This window comes from Sciurus carolinensis, chromosome 5 (assembly GCF_902686445.1).
Source record: "Sciurus carolinensis chromosome 5, mSciCar1.2, whole genome shotgun sequence".
Lineage (NCBI taxonomy): Eukaryota > Metazoa > Chordata > Mammalia > Rodentia > Sciuridae > Sciurus > Sciurus carolinensis.
This window is the reverse complement of record NC_062217.1, coordinates 175,532,978-175,556,099: the sequence shown is the minus strand read 5'-3', so window position 1 is coordinate 175,556,099 and position 23,122 is coordinate 175,532,978. Positions and strand designations below refer to the sequence as shown.

Genomic DNA, 23,122 nt, shown 5'->3' with positions numbered 1-23,122 from the left:
GGCTTGGGGCTCTTTGGTCATGCAGGTTAGGTGGCCACAATGAATTTCAAAGGTGTAGGAAGGGCAGAGCCCAGGTTAGGAACTGTGTGAGGAAGTGGGACCTGACCCCCGGGAGGGCATCAGCTGTTCCTTGTGGAGGCAGTAGGAAGGGCCCTACTAGGGCTTTATGCAGGTTGGACAGAACGGGGTGTTTTGTGGCCTGGTCCAAGGCAGAACCTAAGGAGGTGGAGGCTTCCAAAAGCCAGACAACTGATTCCACAGTGACAAGGCATTAGGAGCAGGCAGGTAGGCACTTGGGAAAGAGCCGCCTCTCAAATGCTGAGTGCTTTATTCTCACAGTCTCGTTCTGACTTTGCAAAGGAGCAGAGATGCACCGAGGCCAATCCGCGCCCCAAGCTTCTGAAATAACTGCAAAGGTCATGCAGAGCCCAGACGTCAGTAAGGAGATCCCTGTAGGATTTCCGTAAGGTCGTGGGACCCTGGACGATATGGATGCACAGTTCCACGGGGGTGCAGACCCGGGAGAACCGTACCGGATGGACCACGATGGGAGAGGATCCAGCGCACGGAACCCGCCAGCGCGAGCGCACGTGCTGAGCCTCGACACCGGACGCGCGCGCGCGCAACCAGGGTCAGGGCCTTCGGCGCGGGGCGGTGCCGACGCCCAGGCCCCGCCCCCACCCCATCCTCCAGGGGCCCGCGCTCGCGCGCCACCTGCAGCCGCAGAGCGGGATCGCGCCTGGCCCACGCCGCCCGCCTGCGCGAGCTGGCCCGCACCCCGGCCCGGCCCCGCGTGGACGCTTCCCGCCGTCCCCTAGCCTGGCCTCCCAAAGCGCCAGGTCGCAGGCTGAAGTCTGAGGTTCCCCCGATTGGCTGGCAAGAGTCTCCGAGCGGCTGTTTTCCACGAAGGCAGTGGGGGTGGAAGGCCCGAGGGAACCCCAGAGCCCCCGCGGTCCCGCACTCTGGAGGAGGCTCCCCGCCGCCGTTCCGGGCCTCCGAGGCAGCCGGGCTCCTCGGCTCTTGTCCCCGCCTCCTCGGCGGAGCCGCGGCCCCCACGCAGACTGGACACGCTCGGCCCCAGACCCCGTGCCCCGGCTCCGCGCGCCGCGCCCTGCGCCGGCCCCTCCCGGCCGCGCCCGTCTCCGCCTCGGTTCGGCTCCGCCCCGCTCCGCCCCGGACCGCCCCGGGAGCTCGAGTCCGCGGGGCCGTGCGCTGTCCAGGCGAGCGTGAGCCGAGGCTGAGCTCGAAGCGGGCGCTGCCGGTCCCTCGCGTCCGGCTCCCGCTCCCGCCCGGCCGGGCGGGAGGGCCATGCTCCGGGCTCCGGCCGCGGCGCGCACCCAGGCCCGGAGATGAGGAGCGGCGCGGAGCGCAGGGGCAGCAGCGCCACGGCGCCCCCGGGGTCACCGCCCCCCGGCCGCGGGCGCCCAACCGGCCCCGACGCGCCCCCGGCCCTGCCGCTGCCCGCTGCGGGCCAGCCCCGGGCCCGGGACGCGGGCGATGCCCGAGCGCAGCCGCGCCCCCTGTTTCCGTGGAGCAAGTGGAAGAAGAGAATGTCCATGTCGTCCATATCGGCGTCCACAGCGCGGAGGCCGGTGTTTGACGACAAGGAGGACGGTGAGTGCGACCGGGGACAGCGTGGGGACCCCAAGCGCTCTAGCAGGGGGGATGCGGAGGTGACATTCTTAGAGTCCCGACACCGTGGCTGCCTGGGTGGGACGGCGTCTCGGTTACCGAGGAAACTCGGGCATGGCGTCTGAGATCCTCTCACGGGTCCTGCGTGTCCAGTGGCTGCGCCGCGGGCGTAGCGGGGTCGTGCGGGCCCTGCTAGGTGAGGGTCGGTGGGCGCTTGCGGCAGGCGGCTCTCGGCTTAGGTGCGACGCTGTCGGGAGCATCTAAGGTTTCATTTTCCCTTGGGCAGTGTGCAGACTTGGTGGTACGTCGCCTTTCCAGGAGGCACTCTCCTGTGGTGTGCCGAGTTTGCAGAAGTGAGATGCCTGCCTACAGGTGGCATGGGTCTCCAGGGTCACCGTGCAGTGCCAGTGGCATGCCCAGTTTTGCTTTGGGTTGTGCTGTGAAGCCAGGGCCTTGCCTTTCTGCAAACACCTGCCCTCTGGGGAACCAGGGTTCTGCGAAGTCCTGTAGGGAAAGCTGCCAACCTGGAGACTGTCTCTTGAGTGGCCTGACTGAGGTGGGTGCTGGGGGTGACAGGTGACAGGAGCTGGCTGTGCACGGCACACCTCCTGGGACTCTGCTCTGTGACCTATGACGGCACGCATGGGAAAGGTGACTGTGCAGTGGCACTTTGGGCCACTGCTTAGTTCACATGCAAACATATAGCTATTTTTCTACAGATGTCATGCAGATAATTTTAAATGGTACAATGATGACACATTTGATGTTTTTTTGACATTTTCTTAAAATAGTTGAAAGTCTGCATTTTCATTTGTAGGCAGCCTGCAGTGATATAATGGATTTTTTTTTTATAATTTTAGAGCACAGCTCAGTTCAAGAGCCCAGCCTATTTATTTCCAATAAATAATTTAAGCACTATAGGAAACTACAGCAGGACCTCAGGCCAGTGTGGATGCACCTGCCCACATTTCTCAGAAACAGAGTAGGGTGGCTGGCCAGGGCTCCCCAGGCCTCCGTGGAAGAGGTCAGCAGGGGAGCAGGGTTCTGTTGGGGCAGTGTCAGAAACAGGATGTTCTGGGGTAGCCTGTCCCTGTGTACTGAGCTTTGGGACAGTAGAGCTCACTGTGGTGAACGTTTCCTGGGTTGTGTTTTTGTTTTCAACGTCAATATTCAAAGTATAAAAAGCCCAGAGTGAAGCAGGAGCTAATTAGAAAGCGGATCTGCCTCTGGTTTCTGGTTGCAGGTTGAGAAAAGGTCTGAGACACGTGTGCTCGGTGCTTGCTGGTGACGGCCTGGAGCCGTGCAACCCACTGTCTTATCCCCATCTCCAGGGCCACAGATGGGGAGGTGGAGCACAGATGTGATGCAGCACTGCCCTCCGCGTCTTGGGGCAGAATTTCCCTGCTTGTTCGGTGTGTTGTGTCTCAGAATCCAAGGATCATTCAAAAGGCAAAGAGAGCAAAGGATCTGTTTATGGTGCTCGCTGTCTGATTTGAGAATTATTTTACACATTCCCACCTCCTTATTTGCTTGTAGTAGGATGGCGGAGGTACGGAGTGTTCTGGGTTTGTGTGGGGTGGTTAATTGGTGCTGGCTCACAGATGCTTGCTGTCTGTGTATATGACTGTCACTGGCTCACCACTGGGCACATGGACACATCCCCACACTGAACACACCACTGGTGTTTAACTGGGCCCTGGCAGCAGCTGAGGACATTCTCTGGTGGGTGACTCTCCATGTCACTTTTCAGTGCTGTTGGTAGAACACAGACAGCTTGAGACATGGTATGATGCTTGTCCAAGGGGACCGTGTGCCCTGACTGTGAAGGCCGGGGATTCACAATGTGGTCTGGACAGGCGCGGAGGCCTCATTCAGGGAGAATGGCCCGGGCCTCTGTTTCTGGGAGGCGAAGTCACTCCCCCAGGCTTGGCCCCTCTGCAGCCAGGCTTCAGGCGGGGGCTGTGCTGTGCTGGTGGCTTGCCTGTATAGGAACTGCACAGTTGCCATGGTGATACAAGGCCCTCTGATGAATTTTTTAGATTAAAACACCTAATTAATATATCAAATCGGTATTAAAAAAAAACAGTAAAAAAAATAGGAGGGCAATTTAAGTGCCAGGTAAATTTCAACTAAAAAGTATAGTTTTGACATGTAAGAGCTTAAATATCCTCTGTTCTTGCTAATCCCTGGGGAATCCAGAGCCGTATCCCTTCCTTGGCAGGTGTCCGGGGCACGAATGAAATGCTTCGCTTCTCTTCCTCACACCAGGGCTCCTTGTCCCTTCCCTTAGACCCCATGGCCCTCCGTGTGGCATTCCTTTCTGGGGCTGAACCTACTAGCAACCTGTTCTGTGCTCTGCCACAGAGCTGCAGGGCTTGGCAGCCCCTCACTTCCCTCTGCTGAGGGGCCTCCGGACCCTTCCATCCGTCCAGTAACCTGGAGGGGCTGCGGCTACTTGCCTCAGACCCACTGTGGCCTTAGCTCACAGCCAGGAGCAGTTAATGACGGAGAGGTCGTGGCTGGGCCCAGAACGCTGGGAGGAAGCCAGGCCATTGGAGGCTGTGAGATGCCTCCTGGGAGCTGTTGGGTGGGAGAACCGAGATGGGACAGGAGCTTCCTGATTCTCCAGCCATTGCTTTTAAAATTAGAAAGCAAAAAGAAAGAAACTTTGTTTTTCTCACTTACGTGCATTTTGCCAGGTTCCTTGTAACCCGTGCACCATGAGGTCTCCACTAGGAGCTTCTGTTCCCTTGCCAGCCTCTTCAGAATCTGGACGCAGTCGTACTGACCTATAGAAACACACCTTTGCTTTATTTTTTATGGCAGTGGGATTGCACGCCCTGTACTGTTGTGTCATAACCTACTTTTTTATGTAGCGAGATGCTATCGATGTCTTGCAGGTCTGAAGCATGGATGGCTAAGTTCACAATAGCCCTTTTCATCCTGAGCAGGGTAGCAGATGCAGTGGGTGCTCTAAAAAAGGCTCCACCCGTCCCTCAAGACCTGTGGTTGAATTGCTGGGCGTGGGTATGGTGTGGGTGGTCTCAGACTGCATGCCTCCTTGAGCCTCCCTGTGATTTTGAGGCGCATCGGGGCAGATCACTGCTTTGCCGTCTCCCTGTGTGTATGCAGTTCTCCCTGTTGACTTAATTTCCTACTGTGAGCATCTTTGCACAGCCACCTCAGGGCATGTGTCTAAACTTAGGACACAATGCCGGGAATGCCGTAGCTAAGCCAGAGGCCCAAGCAGAGTGTTGGGATGGGTGTGGCTGGCCGCCCTGGGTGGGAGAGGGGCCTCTGCGGCCCGCTGTCCAGGGCACAGCTACATAGCGAGGAGCCCTTGGTGTGTCCCTGCTGTGCGGAGGCGACTAGACCAGAGGGGGAACCTGAGAGTACACAAGGAGACACAAATAAGGCCGGACTAGTGAGCGGGGGCCTGGAGGTGCGCAGCAGGGCCTGTTGGCCGGAGCTGGCCAGGCAGGGAGATCCGTTTTACTTTCTGCAGGAGTGCACGCAGGTGCTCCCCAAGTCCTCCCCCACCTCCACTGTTAGTAGTATTTCGTTTCTTTTCTTTTCTGATCCAAGAGATAAACAAGATGGCATTAGCACTTTGAAGTTTCTTTGATCACCAGTGAGATTGCTAACCTGCTTTTCATGTTTGAGATATTTTAAATTTTTTGTTTTGTTGTTTTGCTGTTTTTTGTAGTTCATCAGCGTGTGGTCTTGGCCAGTGTTTTCTGCAGGAGGATTGCTGTTCTCTTTCTCCTTTTACTAGTGCACATTAATTGTACAGAACGATGGATTCATGGTGGCATGTTGGAGCTTTTGGATAGCATGTCTTGGTCACGTACGCCCCTGCTATCCCTTCCCCTCTCCTGGTGGAGGCTCTTCTGCTCTCATGTGATCTTTCCTCTAGATTCCACGTATGAGTACTGCTTGTCTTGGAGTCTCTCCTACTTCACTTGCCGTAATGATCTCCATGTCCCGTACCTTTGCAACCTTCCTTATGTTAACCACCTCCTGCTGTATTTGCCATAACCTCATGATGCTGCTGGGTTTTCTTCCTCTAGGGATTTGTTCAGTCCTTGTGTGGTCAGGTTCATCAACATCCACTTCATGGAAGCTTCCTGTCTTGGTGTTGTGTTACAAAGTTCTTTTCCAGGCACAGTTAATAATAGTTCAATTTATAAAACTGCATTCATACTTTCTTCTAGTACTTCTGTGGTTTTACTTTCTATATTGAAACCTTCATAGGGTACAGTATTTGACATAATGTGGGAAAGCTTTCTCCTGTGTATTCTGTACTTTATTAAGCTGAACACATTTAGGACATTTCCAAGTTTAAACTTTATTCTTTTCATATGTTGGTTGCTTTTTGTTGATATGTGAATGGGAGCTTTCCATGCTTTGTGTCATGCTGGTTAGTGCTGATATAATGGAAATCTACTTAAGACGTTTCTCTTGAATGTGGCCATTTTGCCCTGCATTGGTTTGTCCTCATGGTTTTTGAGTTACTTTCCCGGGGCATTCTGAGTGGTCTGTCAGAATGCAACAAGTGGCTCAGTTACCCAGTGACATGTTTTTTCCTTTGCTTTACTTGATGGCGTTACCCAGGGCTCCGGGGGCAGAGGAGAGCAGAGTGCTGTGCAGGGCTGCTGACCCTGCCCACAGCTCCTCCTCACTTCAGCTCAGGCCTTTGTCCAATTGGGTGTGCATTCAGGCCTTATGGGTGCCTCTCGCCTCCTGGCCTAGGAGGCGGGGGTGGTGAGGCCCGCCCTGTAAGGACTTTGGCAAGGGCAGCCTGTGGATTCCGGTGGAAGCTGGCTCAGAGTCCCCTGGTGTTGGCAGTAGGGTTCGGGTTCAGGTTGGTAGTGGGGAATGTGGTCCTGGCCTGTCTTGGGCTCCCCTGGATGTGTGCTCCTGGGTTCTCAGGTTACTGGTGCGGCGTGAGCCCAAGAGAGCCTTGGGGCAGCTTCAAGCTGCATGCTTCCTTTCCTCCACTGGTGAGGCGGCTCTAGAATGGACTTGGGACCTACTGTCACACTTTTTTATGTAACAAATGTCAGCTCTGTGTGTCTATCCATCTGGTTGTACATTTTACAAGGCTAAAAATAAGCTGGCTTTCTCTTTAAAAATGTAACCACCCAGCTTTCGGTTGAGAGGAAATGCAAGAATGCATTGGAGACAGGTTTTGTTCTGGGCCTCTCTGCCATAAACCAGAGAGGCTAAAAGATGTTGGGAGGGAGGTCAGACCGTGGGAAAGCACTCGGTTGGAACAGTTCAGTGCAGCTCTGGGACTATGGTTGGCGTTGTATTATCCATATCACCCAATCCTGGGTCAGTGGGTCTGGCAGATGGAGACTCTGGATCTCCAACTAGCTTCCAGGCAATGCCACTGCTGCTGGTCTGTGGACAGACCAAGTAGCAGGAACTCAGTGGGTATCAGTGGGTATGTAGCAGGTGTACAGTGAGTTCAGTATGAGTGAGTGTAGAGCAGGCATGTATGGTAAGCTCTGTGAGTATACAGAGGGTGTGTGCAGTGAAATCTGTGAGTATACAGAGGGTGTGTGCAGTGAAATCTGTGAGTATACGTTAGGTATATGCCATAAGCTCCGTATCAGTGGGTATACAGCAGGTGTGCACTGTTGAGTGAGGGCAGGAGGCCATGGGCTGAGTCCCTTGCCCCAGGCCCCCGGGGAGCTGAGGACAGCTGCCTGCCCTGGCCCTGCCCAGTGCTGGCTGGACACACCAGACCTAGTGCTGGAGGGCAGCTGGCCCTTGGAACAGAGCTGCCCTGAGGAGATGGCGTGCACTGGCCGCCCTGTGTCTCTTTTTAGTTTTCTTTTATCTCTCTGTAGTTCTTTTTCCCAGGCCAGCCCTTTCTGTGTAACTGAGATGTGCCTGGTGTTCTGTAGCCTGGGTCAGTCACCCAGCACTGTGGCCGGAGACTTCACATGGCCTCTGCCTCTGGACTTCATGCTGGCGGGCTGCTGGGGCACGACCCCACCGTCTTGGTCTCTGTGTCCTCCTGTCCCAGAGCCTGCTGCAGGAGGGGTGGGCTCCTGATGGGGAGCACCCTGCTGCCAGGAGCCCTGGTTCTGATGTGGGGGCCTGTGCCCTGGGCGCGTGTTGCCCCTTCCCCATCAGGAGCTCAGCGGAACTGGGTTCACCTCGGCACAGGTTGGGGCTGCTTCCTGCCGTCGTTTTCCTCCCCCTCTGGATTTGTCCTCCTCCTCTGAACATTGCGGTTCCTTTGTCCCTGCTTTTGCTCCTGTGCAGCTGGATGACGCTGCAGCTCTGGCGGCCAGCATCTCTCCTGCTGGCCAAGCTGCTGGCAAGTGACTGGACCCTGGTCCTCTAGGCCTTCTCCTCACACTGGGGTCCAGGTGGGGTGAGCCTGTCATCCCTGAGTCTGGGGCTTTCCTGAGGGGTTTCCCTCCTGCCCAGGGCCTGGGCAAATGCTGCCCCCAAAAGACAGGTGGGACCCCACATGCTGAGTGATTGCCTTGCCCCACATTTCAAACCATATGGCAGAAACTGTGACTAACACAATTATTGTTATTTAAAAAACCAGAATGGCTGCTCCATCAAAAAACAAGCTTCCCATTGACTCCAAATCTGTTATGTTAGAAACGAAGGCAGTTGCAGAGCTAGCAGGGCTGGGGGTTGAGAGCAGACCTGACCCGCCCTGGTGAGGCTCGTCCTACTGTAAGGCGAATCACCAACACCGCCCATCCTTTTTCTCCAGACCAGGAGCCCAGGCTGGTCTCTAACACACTCCCCCAAGCTCCAGCCCCATTGTGTGAAACCTCAGCTTGATGTCATTTAAGTTCGGGAACCAAGTTGGCTACAGGTGGGAGTCAGTATCACCCCCAATTTATTAAAAATAGGAACGGAGCACGTTCCATTTCCCACAGTGATTTAGAAAGGTCTCAGCACCCTCAGAACACCTCCCTGGCGCCCGCCTCGGGCACAGGGGCTCAGCTGTGTGTGCTTCCCGGTGAGCTCGCCTGGTCGTTGTGGGCACTTAAGGCCTTGTGTGGGGACCATGTCATCCCTCTGCCCCTGCGGCCGAGTGTGGGGAGGGCCTACAATGGTCATGGTTGCCCCCCCCAGGCACTTCTGCCTCTCTGGTGCCCAGGGCCTGGGTCCCTTCCTTTGCCACAGCTGAGCTCAGAGCTGGCGTTCACAGACTGTCCCCGGCAGCCCTCGGGGGTCAGTTTCTGACATTGTGTCTCACGCGATGCTTTTTGTGTTTGGGGGGCACGTGTTTTGTGCAGCTTTCTCTGGTCATCTAACGACCTTTTTGACTACTGCTCCTGATTCTGTGGTCTGGGAATTTGAAAGGCTCAGTGGGGACGGCCATCTCTGCCCCAGGTGACATCTGTGAAACCAGAGCTTCCAAGGTGGCCTCCTGGCTCGTGTGTGGCCTCCTGGCCTGAGTGGCTCTGGCTGTGTCGGTGGGGGCCTCCCGGGGTCTCGCTCCTGAGTTGGTGGTATGTTGGCTGTCCAGCGCTGCTGGACAGCTTTCCTCAGGACTTGGTGCTCACAGTGATGAACGCCACCGCACAGTTGCACGCGCCGGCACGTCAGAGGGCCGGGTGCAGCTGCTCTGGCCTGCGTGAGCTGTTGGTTTGACTGGGGCCGCAGGACACCCACCTGGTTCCCCGCCAGTGGTGCTCCGCCAGTCGCGATCCGCCTCTGCAGCCAGTCACTTGGGTCACCAAGTCCAGTGCGCGCTCAGTGGAGGGGTTAGGCTCGCCCTTCCTGGGAGAATACTGGAGAACCACACCGTCCTCGTAGTCCCCGGGCTTCTCCCGCCCCAAGGTCTGTGCAGTGAGGTGGCAGGACTTAAGAGCACGAGGTGGACGAAGCCAGGCCTTCTTGTGACGAGCCTGGATGGACTTGGCATCCCTTCTGCCACATCCTGCAGTCAGAGGAAGACGGGTGCAGCCTGGGTGGGGTGGGGGTCACGGACGCCAGAGGCGCTGCGTCTGGGGTGGGTTGGGGGCTGTTGGTCAGCAAGGCCGGCTGTCAGAAAGAGCTGGACACAGGGCAGGGGACTTAGGGACAGCCTAGAGGTGCCGTCAGAGAGCAGGCTGCTGCCTCCCTCTTGGCAGCTCTGACCTGGGACCTCAAACCTGCGGTAACCACGCCTGTCCAGTGCCAAACAGCACACCCAGGCTGCTGTGCCGGAAGGCACAAAGCATCTCCATGCATGGAAACTGGAAGATCTTGGAAGGAAACTGTTTCTGTGCTGGAAGTCAACATCTTCCTGAGTTTGACAAGCAAAGCCAAGAAGCCAGGGCGCACCTTGCTGCGGGTGTCAGGGCCAGGGCCCCGGCGTGTGGCTGTCTCCACCTCTGACTGGGACTTTTCTGAGAGTCTCCGCAACCCTGATTCAGGGCTTCCCGTGCTGCTGCAGCAGATCCACCTGTGACCCACCCAGGGTCTCACTTGTCCATTTTGCTCTGTTTCTTCTCAGTACCAAGGTCATCTTGTGGTTCTGAAATCATGTTTTAGCTCCATGGGCAGAAAAGGTAATTTGCAAAGTGAGTACCTGAGGCTGGGTGGGGGTGACGGGGAGGACCCAGAGGAAGCGGAGAGGAAGGAGGACGTAAAGGAAAGGGTGAAGCTGTGGGCCTGGCCCAGCTGAAGACAGTGGGCCTGGCCCTGAGTGCTGTCCTGAGCAGTGTAAGAGGACCAGGTGGTGGTGGGGATTCTGGATAGTGCTGTGCAGGCCTGGTGTCCCTCCACAAGGCCACTCCACTCCTGGCCATCCAGCTCGGCCTACCCGCTGTTCAGATACCCCTTTCCAGGGTTGCTGAAGCTGGTGGGGACTCCAGACGGCACAAGCCCCTGAGCCCCACTTCTCTGTCCTAGGGTTGCCTGGGACATTCTGCTTCATGCCGCTGACCTGGCATGATTATTAATAGTGTCCCCTTTCACTCTGGAGGGTGTCCTGGTTTAGGTGATGAATTACATGGATTCCTGTTCAACTGCAAGAAACTGTTACCAGAATGATCTTTTTTCCCTTTATAGCTTTTTATTATGTAATGAAAGTGACAAGAAAAAGTATTAAGACATTCAGCATCTTATGTAATCCCAGAACTAATATAACAACCACTTTTAGTTTTTCATGTTACAGCCCAACTTGTATTTGAACGCATACGAAATATGTATCACCTTTAAAACACTTTTTCTAGTAAACCTATTGCAGAATAGTGTAGCTTGCAGAAAAGCTGTGAAGATGGCCGAGTTCCCACTACCCACGCCTGCTTTTCTCTCCCGTTAACATCTCACATTAACCTGGCCCCTTTGTCAGGACTAGAGAAGTGATATTGATACGTTACTGTGAGCCAAAGTCCACGCCTTGTCAGATCTCCTAGTTTCCCCGAATCTCCTCTGCCTCCTGCTCCCATCCAGGACCCCACATGGCATTTAGTGACACGATTCCTTGGGCTCCTTGTACCTTGACGGCTTCTCCGACTCTCCCGTTTCCGATGACCTCGAGGCCACGCTTTTGTGGAATGCCCCCGGGATTAGCTGGGTGTGGATTTTGAGGGTGAGGTGCCATCCACAGGATTCATCACTCATAACGTGGGCCCTGTCACCTGGAATAGGAATCAGCTTTTTGTTACTGTGACAATATAGCTGACACAGGCTCCTGATAAAGAAAAGGTGTATTAGCTCAGCGTTTGAGGTTCAAAGTTCAAGACAGGTGGCCCATTGGTGTGGTCTCTGTGAGGATGGTGGATGGGGACCCGACATGGTGGGAGAGTGGGCATCTAAGAGCTTATGTGAACAAATGGAAGCTGGGCAAGAGAGACGGGTCCCAGAACCCCTCAGCGGCACAGAGACCTGCCACCAGGCCTCCCTTCGAAGCTTCCACCTGTCCCACGCTGCCACTGAGGACCTTGGGGCACCCAGGTGCAGCAGGGTGCAGGTGCTCACTGTAAAGTTACCCTTCCCTCTCTGTGCTGTGCTTCCTGGGAGGATGGCACTGCCTGCAGCCCACACTTCAGGGTTGGGGTCATGGTCACCTCTGTGGATGTCCCTGTACAGTTGTTTGGGATTCTTCTGCACAGAAGCCTTTGCTCTTCCACCATTTATTCTGAAGCTCAGTCATTTATTCCGCCGTGGACCTTTACACTGGGTCATGGTGCTGCCTGGCTGTTTGCTGTTCGCACCGTTCCCCGCCCCTGTGGCTCCTGTCCCGGGCGTGCCTCCGTCCTGTCTGCTGCGGCTCGTGTTGGATGACTTCCTTTCCGTCACTACAGGATGCTCTGGGCTTATTCTGTGTGTTTCCTAACCCAGCCCAGAAGCAGCATTTCTCCAAGGACCGTGGTTCCTTTTTTTTGGGAGACAGTATTAGAAGCTAAGAACTGGGTACTGGGCACATGTCCTGCCCTGGGACGCTTGACTCTCAGTGCCCAGGACTGGTCCGTTCTTGCTGGCTTGAGACTGGCTCCGTTCATTGAGCTGGATGTCTTTTCTGTGTACCGCTCTGCACACGCTGCTGATGGCGAGGGTCCCCACAGGCGCCTGGAACCATCTGGCCGCTGCACCTCTGTTCCCTGGGAGAGCAGGCGCTGGCCTTGCCCCTCTGTGGGGCCTGGGTTTCTCCTGCTGACCACAGACAGTTCTCAGCACCCCCCATCAGCATCTGTGACCAGGGCAGGTAGAGACGGAGTGAGGTCTGAACACTGCCCAGCCCCGTGACAGACCCCGTGCTGCCCTGCTCCCACCTTCTCTGCCCAGTGCTGAGGTTTGTGTCCCCTCCTGGTCACATTGGCCCTCGTGCCTCTAGCACTACCTACCATCGCCCCACACCTAGCACCACCTTTCCCACCACCTTTGTGGGGCCCCCGCTTTCCCCTAGGGCGTGTTCCCCCATCGCTGTGCAGCCACAGGTGCTTCTGGTGGGGCACTGACACTTGCCAACAGGTGCGTCCCTAGGCATGGACCAGTAGGGCCTGTACGTCTTTACCCCAAAGGCCTGAAGGAGAACACCTACCCGGATCCTTGTGCATTTGCCCGGGAGAACTCTAGCAATGGAACCAGCCACCTGTGGTGGACACAGCAGCAGGGAGCCTCTCAGACACCGCAGAGTAGGGGGAGCCAGACACACAGGGCAGAGGCCGGGCCCTGCTCGATGCCAGGGTGGGGCCATAGAGTGGAGGGCACACAGGCTCCTGGGTGCTGGGAGCTCCCGGGCTCCTGATCAGCTCGGTTGCCGATCCGTTTTGCATGTATGCTCAACCTTAATTAAAAGTTTGCCAGGACAGCAGAGTCACCAGTGTCCAGCTCTGCCCAGGAGTTTGGCTTCAGTCGGTGCTGCTGGAACTCATGCTGCTGAAGAACTGGCTTGGTGGTGGGAAGCCCAGTCCAGCCTGCAGGTCCCCAGTGGCCTCGACGGCAAGCCACGGCTCACACATTTGCTGTCATGTGTGCTCCCTGTGCCGTGTGCCCTCTGCCTGCACCCCTCCTGCACCCATGTGTCTTAGCAGCCCCCCTCAGCTGAGCCTCAGAGTCTTCCTCCAGCGAGTGTCCCCAGACCCTGGACGGGTACCCATTCTGACCCCTCCGTCTGCAGGGAGAGCTGCTGGTCCCTGGGCTCTTGGTCCTCATGTCCTCTAAGGGAAGTGTGATCTGGAGAACCATCCGGGCCCTGGAGAACAGTGTTCAAGGCACTGATTCCCACAGGACGGCTGGTGCGCAGGCCCAGGGCTGGGTCAGGCTGTACTCTCAGCCACGTGTGCGACAGTTCAGGGTCGCAGTTGGCAATGGTCCTAGCACTAGCTCCTGAGAGGCCTGAGAACCAACCAGGACTGTCTGTGTCCCCACATGGGACACAGTGCCAGCATCCAGGCGGCTTCCTGGGGTTGGTTGTTGAGTGTGTCACGAATGTGCCCCATGTTAGCATGTTAGGAAAACTTTACCTGACCCCATGTCCCTTTTCTTAGCCCCATGTCCTCAGCAAAAGAGAGCACTGTTGTCAGCTCCTCCCTCCAGTTCTCTCTTGACCCCCAGGCAGACCTGCCTACTGTCCTGTCTTGGCCCCTGTGGGCAGACCCGCCCCCTGCTCCTGGGCTGTCCTGTGATGACCCCTTCAGGCAGGGTCCCCATGCTCCTTCTCCTCGGCCCAGGCAGGAGCCCACGCTCTTGAACCCTCCCGCGCCCTTTCTCTCAGGGCTTTTGGGACGCCCACTGCCCAGAGGTCCTTCTCATCCTCCCTGCTGACCCTCCCTGTCATGCTGACTCTGTGCCAGATGCCTTCAGGCTCCTTCCCCTTCTCCACTCATGCGTTGGTGGTCTCATGGCTTCAAATGCCACTGATATGCCAGCGGCTCCCAAGTTCACCTCCCCAGCTGGGCCTGTCTCCCACGCTGCAGGCTTTCTCTCCAGCCAGACTTGACGTCATTCCTGTGTCGTGGGATGTCTCAAACCCATCATGGTCAGAACCAGTCCTGAACCCCCCACAGCGGCACTGCCCCAAGTCCGCCTCCTCCAGGGGCTCTCCGCCGTCCTTCCAGGGGCTGGGGGTGCTCGCTGGGCCCGTTATGCCCCCACCCTGGGCTTTCAGGGCGCCATCTTGGCTCTGCCTTTGCGGGATGGGCCTTTTCTATCTCAGGCACTCATGAGCGCTGAGCCCTGTTTCTGCCCCAGCTCTGACTCTGCGTCCTCTGGGGTCTCCCCTGAATTCCCAGTGCTGCAGTCGGAGCGGCCCTCGCTACCTGCCCTCCACCTGCCTGGTGCCGGGCTCAGCGTCTGCACAGCTATGCAGTCCCTCCCCGTCCCCTCCACTGTGGCCAGCCCCACTCGGCAGCTTCCAAATGGAGCCCCACGGCTCACCGTCAGTGCCCTGTGCCTGCCTGGCCAGCAGCCTGGCTCCCCTCCCAGGTCAGGGCAGGCAGGGTGCTCTGCTGTGCAAGTGTCCCCACCCCATGGCTTGGGCAGTCCTGCCTGCCTTCTGCTTCCCGCTCCACCAGAAGCCAGCAGGATGGCTTGGCATCTTTGTCACCCTGGAGGTGTGTACCCTGGGGCTAGAGTGGGGAAGAGCTCTCCAGATGGGCTCTCGCTAGTAAAGAAATTTCCCTGACCTGAGAGTGGCTTACCGTTTGGTGGCTGAAGTGGTCACTTGGGCCATCTCAGAGTTCAGGAGGGGACATCCTGCCAAGCCCAGGCCAGGTTACTGGGACATGGCTGCCAGGTGTCCTCTCCCCAGGCCACCCAGCTCTTCCTGCTTTGCTGTGTGCTGTCCTCTCAACACATTGGCCTGAGAAGGCCCTGTGCCTGAAGCAGGCTCAGCCTCCTGGGCTCACTCCTGCATCCTGAGCGATGCCCTCCAGTACCGAGGGGGTGACGGTGGGGCATGGGCAGTGGGGCTTGGTGTAGTGGTTATTCTGTCATCTTTAAGAAGCCTCTGGAGCATGGGGACCCTGTGCCTCTTGACTGGTCCAGGAGGTGTCCCAGCTTTGTAGCATCCAGGGAGCCCTTGGATCTAGAGGGAGGCCTCGGCCTGGGGAGGGCAAGGGAAGACTGGGGGCAACCCCCGCAGGCCGCACCTCAGTGGCTTTGCTTCTTGCCTTCCTGTGGGTATCTGGAAATGGGGACCCCTGCGCACCTTCACTGCCAGTGACCAGCTCCCGGGATCAGGTTAGGCCGGCTGTCCTTGCACACAGGGAGGGCAGGGAACCTACAGTCTGTGTCCACCAGCTTGACAGAGCTTCCAGTATGGCAAGTGTGGTCAGAGCCAGGGCGAGTGGCGTCTTGGGCATCTGGAGACCCCGGGGAGTCATGCTTCAGTGCCACCCTGCTGTTGGGAATGGTGCCCCTGGGTCTGGGCCCTTTCAGGGTCTGCCTGAAGCCCAGGCTGATTGGTCAGTTACACCTGACCAGCTGGGAGTGTGCGATGCCATGTGTGGGCATCAAGGACCTTCATCCTGGCACAGCCTAGCCTTGGTGTCCATGTGGGAGGCTGGAGGAGGCTGGAAGAAGGAATGGGACCTCGTGCGATGCCCACTCCGTCTTTCAGAGGGGCGAATGGGGACCCCCGCTGGTCTGCATTGCAGTGGGCTAGCGTCTCAGGAGCACAGCCCTTCTACCCACCAGGCAGCCTCTTACCCAACTATGGGCCCATTATTGCAGGGTGAGAAGAGCGGTATCCTGTTGCAAGGACCCTGGTATCCTCGGAGGGCTGAGCCTGCCTCTCATGGGGATTACATACATCTTCCGCCCTGCATGCATGATCTGGGGAGGAATGCATCGTGGGCTGAGAGGCCAGAGGGGACAGTGGTCACCTAGACTCATGCAGGCCCGTCCTGGCTTTGGACCCATGTGGTTGTGTCACAACCACAGTCACTGCCCCAGTGCAGTGGGATCTTAGGAAACCTTTACCAAAAGGAACCAGATTCCTTTAAATTAAAACTGCAATGCTCCAGAGGACTTGAGCCAGCTCATCTGCAGATTGAGTTAATTGGAAGGTTCTGAAAGCTTCCGTTAATTACATTGTCATCCAGCGGCTGTTCTCCTGCAAGGCGGTTGCTCTGCCGACCTCTTCTTTTCCTTATTCAAACCCTGAGCTCCCACAGCCGCGTGAGTCATTGTCAGAGCCGTGCAGAGGTGAGAAGGCTTCAGACAGGGCAGATTGTGCCTCTCCCCACGCTGCTTCCCTGGGCTGTGCCTGATGGGCGGCCCTGGTGGGCGCCCTGTGAAGAGCAGAGCAGCTGGGACCCTTGGGACTGTGGGTGGGAGGCTGCCTCAGGATGCAGCTCCCAGGCCTGGCATCCTAGGACTCCTGGAGGAAGGGTCACAAACCCCAGCAGTTTGGTGGTCTGGTGAGGAATGACATTTCCTGGGAGCTGCTTGCCACTCCCTTGTCCTCTCAGGAACCACCTGGGACAAGAACACATCTTTCCTGTGTTAAACACCCAGCGGGGCAGCTCTGACCCAGGAGGCGGGCCCTCACCAGACACCCATGGTGCAGCATCTCGACCTTGAACTTCTGGTCCCCAGAGCGTGAGAAGTTAGAGAAGAGAATGTCAGTTAACCACCCAGTTCGTGGTCATTTGTTGGCAGCCTGAAGTCAGTCATTTTATGCTTTACTTGGTGAAGTCTATTCAAGTCTCATGCAGAGTGTGTGTGTCTTTTATTAATATTCAGTTGTAGGAGTTTTTGAGTCGTAGGATTCAAGCTCTTGGGTGGATCTGTGTGCTGTGAATGCTTTCTCCCAGCCTGTGTCTTACCACTCATTTTCTCAGTATTCTCTTTTATGAGCAGCATTTTCGATTACTGATTTCTGTCTTGTGTAATATGTATTTGTATTTTCAAATTTCATGTGTGTGTGTACTACTGAGGATGGAACCTAGGGCCTTGCACATGCTAGGCACATGCACTGAGCTACATCTGCAGTCCCTGCAGTCAAGTTCAGATCTCACATGCATTTCAAATTAACTTGTGCAGGATGTGAAGTAGGATAAAGGTTCATTTTTTTCCAAGTGACTGTCTGGTCATCCCAGTATTTTCCTTGAAAGGACTTTGATTTCCCACTGGATTGCCTTGGACCTTCAACAGAAGTCAGCAGGTGTGTGTTTGTTTCTGGGGCCTCTTTGTGACTCTCCTTGTACCAGTGTCATGAGGTCTTGATACTGTAGCTTTGTAGTCAGTCTTGGAGTGAGATAGTGCACACTGTCCAATTTTGCTTGTTTCCAATTGTTTTGGCAATTCTAGGTCCTTTAGGTTTCCTTATAAGTCTTGAATCACTTTGTCAATTCTACAGAAAGCCTGACCAGGTATTGATTGTGATTGTGTTAAATATGTGAATCAATATTAGGGAGATTGGATATCTTTATAATATTGAGCCTTACAATTCATGAACATGGTATATCTCTCCATTTATTTAGGCTTTCTTGGATTTCCCTCAGCAGAGAGTTGTAGTTTTAGGTCTTATACACCTTTTGTATATTTATCTCCAAATAGTTGGTTTGATGCTATTATAGTAGACATTGTTTCATGTCAATTTCTTTTTGATGCAGTCACATAGAAAAACAGTAAATTCTCAGAATCAGACTTTTAAAAAGTATAATCTACATTAAAAAGGCACCAATTCTGAGACTGTGATTCCTGGGTTCTGACATGGCTGCACAGTAGTGCAACCAGCAGTGCAGTCAGGATGCAGGACCCTCACCTCCCAGGGACGCTCCCTGTGGCTCCATCATGCAGTGTGTGCAGTCGGGGTGCAGGACCCTCACCTCCCAGGGGGCTCCCTGTGGCTCCATCATGCAGTGTGTACAGTCAGGGTGCAGGACCCTCACCTCCCAGCAAGGCTCCCTGTGGCTCCATCATGCAGTGTGTGCAGTTGGGGTGCAGGACCCTCACCTCCCAGGGGGCTCCCTGTGGCTCCATCATGCAGTGTATGCAGTCGGGGTGCAGGACCCTCACTTCCCAGGGGGCTCCCTGTGGCTCCATCATGCAGTGTGTGCAGTCGGGGTGCAGGACCCTCACCTCCCAGCAAGGCTCCCTGTGACTCCATTATGCAGTGTGTGCAGTCAGGGTGCAGGACCCTCATCTTCCAGGGTGCTCCCTATGACCCTGTCCATATGTCCCCCCTCCTCATTGCTCCCTCCCCTCCTTCTCCCTATTTCTTTCGACATGGATGTGTTTGAAGTGGCATCTTCTGTTGGAGCAACCAGCCTTCCCTGTTGAATCGCCTTGGCACTTTACTTAAAAATCCAGCTTAGAATTGCGGGTCTCTTTCTGGATGTCTTTCCTTTGTGTTTGTTTCTCAACTGTTACACTCCTGCTCTACCATGCTAGTTACAGTAGGCCCATACATCTCGAAAGCTAGCTCTCTCCTGCCTTCTTTCTCTGAATTGTTCTGGCTGTTCTAGATCCTTAGTTATTCCACTGCAGATTGTCAGTTTCTAGAAACAATAGACATTATTTGTATTACTTTGCAGGAAATGTCAATTGGGATTATATTGAAAGTATAGATCGGCTGAGGGAGAGTGGATCTCTTAAAATTTGGGGTTTACATGGCATGCTGTAACATTTTATTCTGGTCTTTTATTTTTATTTCTCTTCGCTAATTTCATAATTTTCAGTGCACAGGCATTGTGCACATTTTGTTCAATTTACCCGTACATATTTTGGGTTCTAAAATAAACTGGGTTTGCACGTGTTGATCTTGTGTCCTACAGCCTCGCGGGTCTCACTGTTTATCTCCAGCCTCTTCTCTGTAGATTCCCTGGGTGGTCTTCCATCACGTGTAGGTATGTTTGGGTCTTCCTTCATGCCCTGTCCCATGGCTGGGGCTTGTGAGCAGTGCTGGTCAGAGGTCCTGACCTCAGGGAGCGCAGGCTTGGCCACCAGAAGCAGTGGCAGGGGTCTCGTTGAGGCTGCCTCTTCTCAGAGAAGGAAGCCTGTTTCCCATAGTAGTGGGCTCAGGGTTTGGGTTCTTACCATTCACTGCTATTCAGCTTTGGCAAGGGATTTTTCTGAACCAGTGGGAGCAGCCTTTGGTGTTCTGCTTTGTTCTGTCTGTGGAACCTGTTTCCCGCTTCATTCCGTAGGTTTTGCCATGCATCTGGGTCTGTCTCGGGTGTGTGCACAGGTGGGCCTGGTCTGCCTCTTGATGAATGGGTCTTCTGCCCTGGAGGTGCCCCTTTACCACTGGCACGTGTCTGATGAGGTCTGTGTGGTAGTGCGGCAGTGTTGACATGCCTCCTTCCACCCTCTGGAAGTGCTGTATACCCACGCGTCATGGAGCGAACCCGGAGCTCAGGGGCCCACAGTGCCCAGGTCTGCTGGGGCTGACTGGCGGCTCAGAGGCCCTCGTCCTCCTGCATTCCCTCCCCTGAGCCTCTACCTCCTGACCTGCAAGGCCGCCTTCTGGGACCTCCCTCCGCAGCCCTGCAGGCCCCAGGACGTCTGGCACCCTTGCAGGATGGCTTCCCGCTGTGTCTAGTTGACGTTGGTCTTGAACACTGTGTGCCCGTGGTCCAGGGTGCTGCTTTCAGATGGCCAGGGTGTCAGAGGCTGCAGGGGATACTACAGGCCTCAGCACAGCCTGGAATTTGGAGAGCCTGGCCAGGTGCGGCTCTGTGCTGTTGGTGTGCATCTGTCTTTGCAGCTCCATTACCTCTGAGTCAGTTGGAGGAGGGGCAGCACCTCTTCTTTTCTCTGACCCCTGGACTCTGGATGTGGTGGGACTGGGGCCTGGCCAGGCCTTCTGGGCTTGGGGAGGCCTCCTGTGCAGGGTGGGAGTGGCTCCCCGCTTGAGATCAGGGAGAAGTGGGAGCCACAGCCAGGCTCTGGGGGCAGTGGGGAGGCAGCAGCTGGTTACAGGGAGCCAGATGGCATGTAGCTCCCCGCCGTGTGATCTGGGGTCATCTCCGTGACAGCCCCTGTGCCCCACCCCCGCCTCCAGCTCTGCAGAAGACACTCGGGTGTGGAATGCCTGCAGGATCGTCCTGGCTCTTGTAGCTCGTGGGAAGGGCTGTCCTTCCCCGACCTACCCAGCTCTGCTTCTACTGTGGTTTGCAGGTAGCAAGTGGTGAAGACTGGGCAGTCCCTTCCCAGAGGCCAGGCTCCCCTCCCTGCCTCCCTCCCTCTAATGATGAATAGGGTGCAGCAGAGACGCATGTGGCGGTGGTGGCTAAGACATGTAACTGATGGCGGTTGGTCTCCCAGAGCAGCCGAGTGATCAGAGTGGTCTTTGTGGTGCCTTTGGAGCACAGAGTTGACACTGCATTTAAACTGCAGGGGGGCCTTGGACGTGCTGTTTAGCTCATTAGTGCCCTGCCGAAGGCCCAGCCATCAGGCCATTGAATATGTTAGCCTGATGGGTTAACATGAGGACAGGCACGGTGCTGACTGGGTGCCCAGTGCCCCTGTGCCACCCTCACTGGCTTTGGCTGCTTGCAGGAAGCCGCCAAGGAGCAGTCTCACAGGCTTGTGCCGAGAGCCAGCCATGCTTAGTGCCTGGGCAGGGGGACAGCGTGGTGCTCTGGCTCTGTGACGGCACGTGGCCCAGGAGGGCTCCTCTCTGGGGCGTGGGTGGTGGGCAGCTCTGCAAAGCCCTTGAGGGTGCTGCTGGCTCACTGGCGCCTCTGAAGTTCCGCCTGGCTGTTTGGGCAGAGCCCCGGCCCTGGTCCAGCACAGTGCCTGGCTGCAGTGTTACGTAACCTCGCACCTCTTGCCCACCAGTGTGTGCCGCACCGCCAGCGCTGGGGACACGGCTGGCAGCTGGAGACCCTGGCCCAGGCCGCGTTGGAGAGGCAGCCCACCCCTGCACTGCCCTCTGGGCAGGTGGCCAGCCATGAGCTTCTGCCCACCGGCGTCCTCTCAGCACGGCGGCTCCCGTGGGCGGTGGTGGCAGTCCCTGGGGGTGTTCAGATCCTGCTGGGCCCGCAGGGCCTGTGACTGGACTGAGGTGGCCACTGTGGGAAGAGCACACGCCATCCTCAACTCTGTTGTGAAATTGGTGTTTCTCCTGCCGGTGTCCAGGGTGCCTCCTGGCCCCTGAGCCCAGGCTGAGGGGCCGCAGGTGCTCTGGAAGGGGCTGTTCACACCTGATGCGGAGCTGCAGACACCCTGGCCAGCTTTGTGTGGGAAGAAGCCGGGTGCAGCCTGGTGTCTGACCAGCAGCTTCCCTGGGAGACCCCGTGGCTTCCTCCCTGATGTGCACAGGTCACTGTGACCTGGGGAGACTCGCCCCTGCTTCGCCATCGTCACCGTGATGCCTTTCCCGGCTCGTCTGTCTTCTTTTGATTTGTGAAGAATGAGGCTTGTCTGCCTTACCATGGAGGCTGGGAAGTCAAAGAGCAGGCGCCACGGAAGCCACCTGACGACGTGGCAGTGCCTGTTGGTGGACGTGGATTCTAAAGGTTCTACCTTCTCTCTACCCAGACGTCCCACGTGATCCGGCCTGTCCATCCGACACGAGTCTTTGCCTTTGTGGCCTCAGGTTTGCTCCCACCAGGAAAGGCCCCTCTGGCTGCAGAATTGCTGGCACCTCTGTTTTCAGGGCTCTGCGGGTCCCGTGTGCACATGGGTCCTTGCTGTGCCAGGGTTTGTGTCCTCCCAGGACTCGGCAGCTTCCAGCCGATGTGGGTGCCTCTGCATCTCGGGCCAAACCCCGAGGGCCAGAGCTATCTGACCCTGTAGTGCTGGTGATCTGCCTATCCCAGCTCTGCTGCAGGCTACTTCCACGTGGAGCCTTCTCAGAAGACAGATGAGAAGGGGTCTGCAGGAGGGGTGGTGGGAGAGGGGTTCCAGGGACCTTTTGTGTGGGGTTCTCCCTAAACCCACCTCACCCTAGAGGGAACCAAGGAGGACCAAGAAGCTCTGCTTTGTAGCCACAGCTTCTGCCTCTACAGGTGGACATGTGGATGTCCACTGTTTTTTTTTGGGGGGGGAGAGGCCCTCATCCCAGAATGGCCAGAGCACAGCTGTCACTGACTGAGGGGCCTGTTAGGAATTAGAGAGGGGCACGCTAGGGCCCTGGGTAAGAAGCCAGCTGCCTACAGCTGGAGGCAGGGGTTGGGGAAGGTATGTGGCCAACTTGGGCTGAGCCAAGTCAAGTCCCCCCAGCCAGGGGCCTGGCCTGTGGACCAGGCTTGGACGTGACTCAGGCAGTGCTGCCTGGTGGAGGCCCTGGTGGAGGCCTCGGGTCATAATGCTGAGGCTGGGACAGCCAGGTGCCCTACGCGTCCAAGGTCAGTCCCAGAAGGAAACTCAGGAGGACTGGAGAGAGAACCCTGTGTTGCTCCTGGAGGCTCTGAGCCCTGGGATGCCCATCCCCAGCCTGGCCCCCTCCTGCCCAGGGCACTGGGGGTGGGGTGCTGGAGCCAGCATGGAGGTTCTCACTGCTGGCATCAGCCCTGGCCCCTCTCAGTGTCCTTCTGGGAGGGCCTTGGGGGCCTGGCTGCCCTCGCCTGTTCACATGGCTTTGTATCCTGGCCAAGACTCACACTGGAAGGCAGGAACCTGAGCAAATCCTAGGGCTGCTTAGTTTGTGACTCTTGTTTTTGGAAACAACAAAGGGAACAGAAGTCTCAGGCTCTGTCTAGAAATAGTGGCTTGCCTTGATTCAGTTCAGCTGGCTGAAAACGGGCATCTCCCCTTTCATGGTGAGGACCCGTCTCTGGAGCTGGGGCAGGAATGGGTGGTGGGAGGCTGGCCAGGACTGTTCCTCTGGAGCCTGAGTGTGGTGGCCTGAGGCTTGGGGATAGCCAGCCCTGCATTTACCCAGGCCCTCAGGCTGAGTGGACCAGCCTGGGAGGGTGGGAGCCTCAGGATTGGAGGTATGTTGTGCGTTAAGCTGTTTGTCGGATACAAACACTTGAAGTGCGTCTGGCCGGCACTCTTCTCAGCGTTCTTGGAGACTCACAGGACTCTTCACCGGCTCAGGGGATAGTCCTGGCCTACGTCTGAGCCGTGGCACCACGGGTTTGCGGGATGACCTGAGGCTGTGGGGCTGTGCCTC

General features: G+C 56.6%; 1 protein-coding gene across 3 annotated transcripts in view; it reads left to right on the top strand.

Annotated features, from left to right (window-relative positions):
• The first annotated feature begins 781 nt into the window (after window positions 1-781).
• The window catches only part of Stk32c (serine/threonine kinase 32C), a 75,017-nt gene continuing 52,676 nt past the window's right edge, over window positions 782-23,122 (top strand). For all 3 annotated transcript variants that reach the window (XM_047554450.1, XM_047554449.1, XM_047554451.1), the window contains exon 1: window positions 782-1,614. In XM_047554450.1, the coding sequence (XP_047410406.1) occupies window positions 1,350-1,614 (265 nt within the window). In that variant the 5' untranslated portion in view covers window positions 782-1,349. The remainder of the gene's footprint in view (window positions 1,615-23,122) is intronic.